Source organism: Callorhinus ursinus, unplaced genomic scaffold, assembly GCF_003265705.2.
Source record: "Callorhinus ursinus isolate GAN/ISIS: 27379988/994484 unplaced genomic scaffold, GSC_fseal_2.0 scaffold31, whole genome shotgun sequence".
NCBI classification, from domain to species: domain Eukaryota; kingdom Metazoa; phylum Chordata; class Mammalia; order Carnivora; family Otariidae; genus Callorhinus; species Callorhinus ursinus.
In genome coordinates this window covers 6896751-6906201 of record NW_027397093.1, presented here as the reverse complement: position 1 = coordinate 6906201, position 9451 = coordinate 6896751, and the positions used below count along the sequence as shown (strand labels likewise).

The following is a 9451-nucleotide window of genomic DNA, read 5'->3' as shown; positions in this document are numbered from 1 at the left end:
AGGGAGGAAGGGAGGGAGGGAGGAAGGAAGGAAGGGAGGGAGGAAGGAAGGAAGGGAGGGATTGAAGGAGCCATAAATCCTCCATCGGTTCCAGATTGTTAAGGTACAGGATCTTTTCCTGTCCTCCTTCCTACTGAAAAAATTTAAAACCCTCTAATATGCAGTTAGCTGCGCAGGTCCCTCTACGTTTCACCGCAGGGAGGGAAGGAAGCGGCCCGAGTAATTGTGATGATGGAGAGCCCCGTTTAACGGCTCCCCTAAATGAAAGAGGGTGGGAGCTTCAGCTCCTTACTGGCTTGGTGTTTCATTAGTGGTAACTCTTCAGCCTTGCATGGAGACAGGACCAATATAGCCACATCAGGGAAATTAATTTGGGTCTGACAATACCCTTAATAGGAATTTGTTAGTTCTCCCAAATAAAGTGGCTGTTAGAAGTGCAAGGGAAGAAATAACTCAGCCCTCCCCACCTCTTCCCTCCATGAATGTCTGTGTAGACACTGCCACAGCAGGTACCCAGGAGCCAGGAATCAGCACTCCCCTTCTTGCTGGGCTTTACTCATTTTCTCACATTTAGCAAACATCAGTCAGTGCCTATGGAGCTGCCAAACAGACATGTAAATCATCTGCTCTAACTGCAATGTGAAAAGCTCTTTTATGTGACAAAAGAGTTGAGGGAATAGAGGAAAACGTCCTTGGTTCTGCTTAAGAGAATCAGAAAAGGGAGTATCCAGGCTGGGCTTTGAAGTATAGGTAGGAGTTCGCTAGTGACAGGATGGCAAAGGAACACTGAGGCAAAGGAAAGCCTCAGAGGTTTGGGAAATCTGTTCAACAAGCAGGAATGATAAGAGCACCCCCTCTCATAGCATTTTTGCAAAACTTGTAAACACCGTCATCAAGTAAATTAGGGGTACCTGCACGCAGTCAGGCTGCAGAAATGGAGAGAAAAGTGTAAGTACAGTTTAGCAGGGACTTTGTGCCAGGCACTGTGTTGAACTTTACCTGTATTCGTATGCTTCATCCTAGGAGAGTGTTAGTCCCATTTTATAGATGAGAAAGTTGAGCTGACTTAAGTGATATGTTCGAGGTCATGGAAATTGTCAGTGGCAGAACCAAGGCTTGACCCCAAAGACTCTTAAGTTTAGAGCCCAGATAGTTAGCCACTGTGCCGCAGGGCCTCCCTGTGCCATCTGAATATTAGTCTCACAAATGTTTAGCCGGAGTCGCTGCGTATTTGCTAGGATACTCTGTGCAGGCCAAAGCTAATGATTTGATGGATAGTGTTGTTGGTTTTTTTTCCCCTGGATCACTGTTTGGGTTTTCTCTGCAGCCAGTCTTTGAGACTAAACTTTACATGTCCTCTGTCCCTTCATGCTGGGTGGCTTCCCCAAAAATCCTCGGGAAGCTGTGCCCCTTCTTGGAATTCTTGGGGACTGCTAGATGTCCCTCATAGTATGTGCCCCCCTCACGTTATCACCACCTTTTTTTTTTTTTTAGATTTATTTATTTATTTGAGAAGGAGGGGAGGGGCAGAGGGATAGGGAGAATCCCCAAGCAGACTCCCGCTAAGCACAGAGCCTGATGCAGGGCTTGATCCCACGACCCTGAGATCACGACCTGAGTGGGAAATCAGAGTCGGCTGCTTGGCCAACAGAGCCCCCCAGGCGCCCCTCCCCATCTCTGTGCAGGGAGGTGCTGTCTTACCAAATCCTTAGCTCCCGGAGACAATGGATGTGGTCAGGCCCACCTGGCAGTCTTGCCCTTGACAAGCCCCGGGACCTTGGGAGCCTCAGCTCCTATGGATGCGTCTGCTGAGCCCATGTTAAGGGATTAAATGAGTTCTTAGGTGGAAGTCCCTTCACATAGTTCCTTGCTTCTAGAAGCCACTCAATGAATCATAACAACAGCAGCGGTCAACAGTTTTCCGTGCCTGAGGTCAGCTGCGTGTGGTCATTTTGCCTTACACACAGGAGCTCTCTCAGTCCTCACGGCAGCCTTCTGAGAGACGTACTGTTATGATCCCATTTTACAGATAGGGACACTGAGGCATAGAGCAAGCAGCTGCTTATTACCTTCCCTCTGTCCCTCCCCGGAGGGCAGGACTCTCACTTCCTGGGTGCCAGTGCCCATGGGGTCCCAAGCACACTGTAGGTGGTTAGCCGTCAGGTTTAATAAATGGACATAGTTATTCATTCTCAGGCAACCTTCTGAGGAGAGTATGGAGAGTTGGTGTTTCTCTCTGGCACTTGGGTTAGCAAAGGCTTTCCGAGCCCTGTAGGTGTGTGGAGACATCATGCCAGGCACAGGTAGCCTAACTCAGGGTTCCTGGAGCAGAAGGAGAAAGGTGGGGCTGGGCCTCTCATTTGGGCCCCCTCTCAGGCCCTGCGAATGTGAGGAACAAGTGGAGCTCAAGCCAGTGCATGTCACAAGGGCTTCCTGGAGGAGGTTGCCTTCGGAAGAGAAGCCTGGGAAGGATGAGCAGCAGGGTTGAAGCATCCCAGACTAAGATTAGGCACAGAGGCGGGAAAGCAGGTGTCTCCCTGTGAGGAGATGCTCGGCAGGCAGAACACTGGGTGGCTACTGGGACTGGGGCCTTTCTGGGTGGACTAGGGTTCTTGGGGCGGTTTTGGCTAGACAGGCCTGCAACTGGGGGCAGCTGTGGCACGAGACCGGGCTATGGAGTGGTGCATCATGGGATGTACCCACTGGGGGTGCACAGAGCTGGCAGGATTACTAAGACTGAGATTCTCACATTCCAGGGGCCCTGGCCTCCCTCTGACCTGCAACCAGCTGTGGAGGAAAGGAGAGAAGTGGTTCCTAGCGGGCAGTCCCCAAATGCCAGGGACCCCTGACCTGGGCTGACCTCATCTGCAGGTCAGATAGTATTTGCCGGAGGAAGGAAGGGCCTCAGGACACCCCCTTCCCCCACAGGCCCCCCTAGGCCTCCCCTTCATCACCCTAGGCCCCCTCCCACCTTGGTAGGGCCCAGGAGCCAGGCTCGCCCTTGCTCCTTGGGCTACAGGGAGCTGGAGCCGGGCAGCCCCCCCGGTGGTGGTGTCTGAGTCCCGGCAGAGGCGGCGGCAGGGCTGACTGCCAGGGGCCTGTGGGGGCGAGAGCCTTCGCTGCGACAGCAGGAGCCGTCTCCCCAGGAGATGAGTCACAGCCGTGTTGGTGCGGCTGCCACTTCTGCTTCTGCAGCAGGTGTGAGTGGGGGCGAACGAGTCCCTGAGACCGCCCCTCCACGCGCGTGCCTGTCTCTGCCCCCGCGTGTGCCCGGCCTCATGGCAGCAGGGTGCGCTCATCCTGGCAGCAGACACACATCCATGTCCCTGGCCGCACGCGTGCACTCCTGGAATGGGCCCAGGGCTCTGGGGTGCACCTTCCAGCCAGACGGTGGGCATGCCCAGTTTGGGAACCACGGTTAAGTTTGCTTCTCACCAAGTTTCGGGTGGAGGGGACGAAACAGGAAGGAGCTGGTTTCCGCCCACAAGGCCCACCCACGGAGCCGTAGGGCAGTCAGGAGCGTGTTTGTGGGCCTGTGCGGTATCCCGGTGAGCCGAGGCCTCCCCAGCTGGGGTGGTGAGGCAGCAGCTACCTGCTCCCCCTGCCCCGCCCCAAGCTCGGGTGGGGCCTGCCAGGCTCCAGGGGCTCCCAGGGGGCTTTACTTCTGAGCGTGCCAGGTACATTCTAAAAGGACACGAACTGGACGTCATCCTGGAGGGCTGATGGGAGTTGTGGGGCAGAGAAGACACACACTTGTGCTCTGTAAAATTGCTGGGGGTCCTGTGTTCCATCCTGCACAGCTAGGATGAGGGCCTCACAGGACAGCTGGTATCTAGGGGTCTCCTCTCTGTTGGATTAAACTATAGCCTGCAGGGCCTTCCTTCGGGATGCTGGTGTGCCAGGCCCGGGACCAGGTGGCACTCCAGTCCTCCGTGATTTCTCCCAGGAAGGCCTCCAGCCCAGCCGTGCTCAGGAGCAAGCTCATCGCTTCCTTCCCTGTGCTTCTCCAGCCCTTCTGAGCTCTCTGGGCTCCCGAGTCCCCAAGCAGCCTTCCCAGATTCAAGTGTGAGCTGTCTATCAGCTTGGCAGGTGCATCTGGGCCTCACCCCCTTTTCACTGACCCACGCCATGTCTGGCCCGCAGGAGTAGAGGGTAGGCAAGAGGTCTGGGTTTCCGAGGGCCTCTCCTCTCCCCTAGAAATCATGAGTAATGCCCAAGTCTGTGTCCCTTTCTAGTCGAGTAAGCCTTTTTGTCTCCATGCTCCTCTTTGAGCCTCATCAGGCTTACGCTACCAAGGCCTATGTTGTTCAAACCTCCTTGACCTGAGACCCACAGTAAATATGCATAGTACACCGTGACCCAGGGTGCACACACACTCACACATAAAATCAAGACACTGAGGAATATTATTTATTCTTACCATGTGCTCACGCTTAACTACTTTGTTTTATTCCGTCTTTTTCCCCTCGTGCTGGTTTGATGTCATGACCCAGTCGTGTTTCATGACCCACAGCTTAAAAACTCCGAGAGCAGAGTGGGGGAATGCCCTTCTTAGGCCCATTTGACAGATGAGGGGACTGCGTGCAGACAGGCGAGGGAACTTGGACCCTCCCTGAGCCAGGAAGGGACAGGACTCATACCCAGGGTACCCACAAAAAAAAAGCCAGGGCAGGAGGAAAAAGGAGTGGAGGGGTGGGGCTGCTCTTACCGCAGGAGGTCAGGGCAGGCCCCTCCAGAGAGGTGACTTCTGAGCAGAGATAGGAAGGAAGCCAGGGGCTGGCCAGGCAGAGAGGGTGTCCAGGCAGGGGGCGAGCAAGCCTGGGCAGACAGTGACATCACCCCTGCAGGGCCCTGCCTGCCTTGACTACTTTGGCTGCCGAGGGCTCTGCCCGGTGATAAGCAGGCACGAGACTCAGCCCCCCCGCCTCCCCCCTGCCTGCCTGTCACGCAGGACGGTGCCTCCCTCCTATGAGTCCTGACCTCCCGGCTGGCTCCCAGCACCTCTAAGGCCAGGCCTGGCTTGCCTGCTAGGCCGGAGTATAAGTTCTCCAGGAGTGAGCAAGCCCTTTTGTCTTCTGCTCACTTCCTGTGATGACAGCACAAGCCAAACAGAGGCATGATGTGCTTTCCTACCACACCAGCCTGCCCCAGACTCCCTACCCCGATCCTGGTACCCAGCAGTGCCGCCTCGCAGGCCTCCCCACTGTCGAGAAGCCGTGCAGGGCTGATACAACAGATGTGGGTGCTCTGCATTTCTGCTCCCTTGGGGGCCACATCTGGGATTGTGTCTCCATGAGAGGTGCCAGGGAGTCAATGCAGAGGCAGTCCCAGCTCAGCACCCCTAGGGGCTGGGACCCCAGCACTTTCTTCATGCTATAATCTGGACAGCCCCTTCCCTCTCCCGGGAGTCACTCTTCACCTGTACCATAGCAACTAATAGAAAGCCATTATTGAGCACTTACTGTGTGCAGGGCAGGGTGTTGGGCTTAAGGTTAAGTCCTTGCTTCTGGTGTTTGGGGGCTTCTCAGGAGATGTCACCAAACAAGGTGGGTGCTTCTGGGCCTAGCAAGGAGACAGGGGAGACGGGGTGACGGGGCAATGGCTGCTGGTGCTCCGGCAGAGGTGGGAGCCAAGCGGGGAGGCAGAGTAGGGTGGGATTAGCCAGCAGGGTAAATCATTCTGAAGTGTGTGAGTTCGGACTTTGCCTTGTAAACACTGGGAGCCGTTGGAGGTCTCTGATTGTGGAGCGTGTCTTGGGTGTTTGAGGGCGCTTAGCTTGGCGGGGACGTGCACAGGAGACGGGGGCGGGAGCGGGGGAAGAAGCATGGCGGGCAGGCCCGTACCTGCGATCCAGAGGCAGGAAAGAAGAGTGACGTAAGGAACCTCTTGCCAGAGGCCACATCAGCTAGGCTGGGTGGCCAACCTGCTACAAAGGGTCGGGAGGAAGGGGGAAGAGGCGAGCTTCAGACTGGGGCCCTTCCGACGTTTTCTGAGAAGGGACCCGGAAGTTCCAAGGGGAAGCTGGTACGGGGAAACCAAAGCTCTTTCTGGAGAGCCACTTCAAATCAGACCGTGGTGGAAGGAGGAGCTCAGGTGGAGCCTGTGGGGCTCTCTTCTTCCTCCCTAGCGTGGCCTGTGGACTTTGGGATCAGGTGAGGCAGAGAGCCATGGGGGTGGTACCTCCACAGCGATGGGGGGAGACGTGGTCACCTCCAGGGTCTGCCACCACGTGAGGTGTGCCTGTTCTGCATTGGACCCCATGCCAGGCCTGGGAGGTCTAGAGCTGATGGAGATGGGGGTCACCTGGGTTTGACTGGGAGCCATGGAGGATGATGGGGTGATGGGGCCCTCCTGTGTATGGAGTCCCTGAGGATCCCCCCTCTGTCTCCCTCTGCAGTGATGGGTCATTCCCCTATGACTCTGTCCCTTGGCAGCAGAACACCAACCAGCCTCCCGGCTCCCTCTCCGTGGTCACCACGGTTTGGGGAGTGACCAACACATCCCAGAGCCAGGTAAGAGCCTGTCCTGCCCCCCTGCCGCAGCCCCTCCCCCCCCCACCCCCGGCAGGACCATCCCTTGAGCCCTGGGGCCTTTGGATCATCCTCCATGCCAGTCGTCCTCACACTGCCCAGCTGGCCCCTAGGCAACTGTCTCCATCCGAGGGCCTTTCTGGGGGAATGACTTCCATCTGACCGAGAGCCGAGGGTTCTTCCCTAGCCCACGTTTACTTGGGTTTGGATAAATAGGAGAACTTCCTGGGTGTTATTGGCCTCAGGGCTCCAGCGTCTGGGATCTTTGACCCTGGTTAACCTGGGTTAGATTTCAGCAAAATGGTAAGCTTTCAGCTTGTGACAAACTCCTCCCCCACCCCCCTGGCCAGCCCTGCCTTCCACTCTCACCCCTTCCTCTTTCTTCCACGCCTTCCTGTCCAGCCTGCTCGGCCTCTGCCACGGCTCGAGGCTGGTGGCCGCCCCCAAGGGCACCCCTGGGCTTCCCTGCAGTCTCAGGCCACAGGGACCCCTCAGCCGGGATCCTGCCACCCTCCAGAGCTGGCAAGTTGGGTTTCCTTTCGCCCTGACAAAGCAGCAGCCCAGGACCACCGTGTGTCCCGGCCTCTGGGCATCCAGGCCCCTTGGCAGAGGAGGGCCGAGAAGTCCAGTGCCTTCCACCTGCCACCGAGGGCAGGACCAGCCCCTCCTGGTTCCATCACAGGCCGGGCTTCTTATCCCCTGTGCTGCCAGCTTCCGGGGCCGTGTTACCCCCTTCAAAGCATTTATATGGTCTGGGAACAATTCATGACTCCACTTTCTCCCCCTTTCCCTCTGCTCTCCCCATTGTACCATTTCAGCAGCCCTCCATGTCTCCTCTTTCCCTCCCATGGCCCCTGGGACACCGCTTGGGTGACAACCACTCTCTGCCCACAGGTCCTCGGGAACCCTATGGCCAATGCCAACAACCCCATGAATCCAGGCGGCAACCCCATGGCGTCGGGCATGACCACCAGCAACCCCGGCCTCAACTCCCCCCAGTTTGCCGGACAGCAGCAGCAGTTCTCGGCCAAGGCCGGGCCCGCTCAGCCCTACATCCAGCAGAGCATGTATGGCCGGCCCAACTACCCCGGCAGTGGGGGCTTCGGGGCCAGGTGAGCAGCCCTCGGGAGCAGCTTTGGCGCTGCCCTTCCCCTCCGTCCCGGAGCAGCAGTAGGGTTGAAACACCAGCCCCGTGCTTCCGGCACTGCTCGTGTTCTGCTCTCCCCTCCGTTAAAGGGACACAGAGAGTGGGTGAGACACTAACACAGCTAGCTGGTTGTGATAGCCGCCAGGCCCCTGGTGTTGCAAGGCCCGTGTTCTTGTCCCCCGGAGGGGCCCTTCTGTGCCGGTGTCTGTACGTACCGGGGTGGTGGTGGGGGGGGGGCCGACGCTATGAGGGCGGGGCCGGTGGGGTCAGGAGCTACTCCAGACAGGTGCAGGAAGGCCACCCTGCCCCATGGGCTGTGCAGGCCGTACCGCCAGGTTCGAGAGGAGCTGGGGGGCAGGGAGCAGGGAAGGAACAAGGAGCCCCACGAAGATGCTGCAGGGATGTGGGGGCTGGGCAGAGAGGCACCCATTCCTCCTCTGCCGCCCTGCCCTGTCCAAGGCCACCTCTTTGGCTTCAGCCCACCATCCACTGCCAGGGCCCGTGGGCAAGGTGCTCGGGGTTTTGTGAGGCACCATGTGTCCTCCTCCAGGAGGTGGGTTGCCCACAGCAGCGGGGTGCAGTGATCCCGTGTCCGGGAGAGTCCGTGTCGGCCAGCACCCCACCAAGGGCTTCAGGAACACAGCAGCTTGCCTGTCGCCAAGGGGCACAAAGAGCTGCCCGCCCGCAGGAGGCCCCTCTCCCCTTCGGGTTCGGGGTCTAGATGCCTCCCCTGTCTGTGACCTGGGGGCAGGAGGGCATGGAAGGACCCGTCTTCTCCCTCCCAGCCCAGGGCTTACAGTGGGTTCATCTTTAGATTCAGGCAGTGTCTGAGTCTCCCCTTCTTCTCCCTTGCAGTTACCCCGGGGGTCCTAATGCCCCCGCAGGCATGGGCATCCCTCCGCACACCAGGCCGCCCGCTGACTTCACTCAGCCAGCGGCAGCTGCCGCAGCGGCTGCAGTGGCAGCGGCGGCAGCCACGGCCACGGCCACGGCCACGGCCACTGTGGCAGCCTTGCAAGAGACACAGAACAAGGATATAAACCAGTACGGACCGGTAAGGGCCCCACGAATCCCGGTGCAGCCTTGCCCCCCCCCCCGCAGAGTTGGGGTGTTGGTGCCATGTGTGCTGGAAGAGCTGATGGTGTCAGGGTGCGCCTGGGTTTCCTTGGAGGCCTGCGGACGGGTGTGTGTTAGGACGTGGGTGTGTCGTGGTGGTTGGGTGTGGTGCGGGGAGGCCATTTGGGTGCTTGCATTTGTTCTGTGTGGGTTTATGGCTCATGCGTGTCTGCAAATGGGGAAGGAGGTTCTTTATCACCCTCTGGGCGCCTGCTCACCAAAGCGCGGGCTCAGTGCCTGAAACGCCTTGTCACCAGTCTGTCGCCACGGTGGCTTCTGAAGACCACACACTCCTAGTCATCCCATCTGTGGATTGAGCCCAGGTCCCATTTCTGCTCCCCTGGCCTTCAGAAGGACTGGTGGGGTGTGAGGAGAGAGAATTCCCCGCCAGAATGCAGGACAGGGGACAGGAGGTGGGGACTGTAGGAAGGGCACAGCAGGGCGGGTGGGCAGAGGTGGGAGCTGGGACTGCCTCAGATTTTGTGGATGGAGGGCGTGTCTCCACTGGCCGAGGGCGGGGCCAGGGCTTCCAGGAAAGGGGCTCCTGCCTCCATCCTCATCCCCCTCCATCCTCCCGTGCCCCTCCCCGCCTCTGCACCTTCTTCCCCGTTCCCTGCCTGCCTCCCTGGAAATGCTGCCTGCTCTCTGGAGTGACTGC

At 58.4% G+C, this 9451-nt stretch overlaps 1 protein-coding gene across 7 annotated transcripts in view; it reads left to right on the top strand.

Moving 5' to 3' along the window:
* ZMIZ1 (zinc finger MIZ-type containing 1) overlaps positions 1-9451 on the top strand; it is a 232484-nt gene that overhangs the window by 200835 nt on the left and 22198 nt on the right. For all 7 annotated transcript variants that reach the window (XM_025850356.2, XM_025850357.2, XM_025850358.2 and 4 more), the window contains 3 exons: positions 6398-6512; positions 7425-7642; positions 8533-8731. In XM_025850356.2, coding sequence (XP_025706141.1) covers positions 6398-6512; positions 7425-7642; positions 8533-8731 — 532 coding nt within the window. The remainder of the gene's footprint in view (positions 1-6397; positions 6513-7424; positions 7643-8532; positions 8732-9451) is intronic.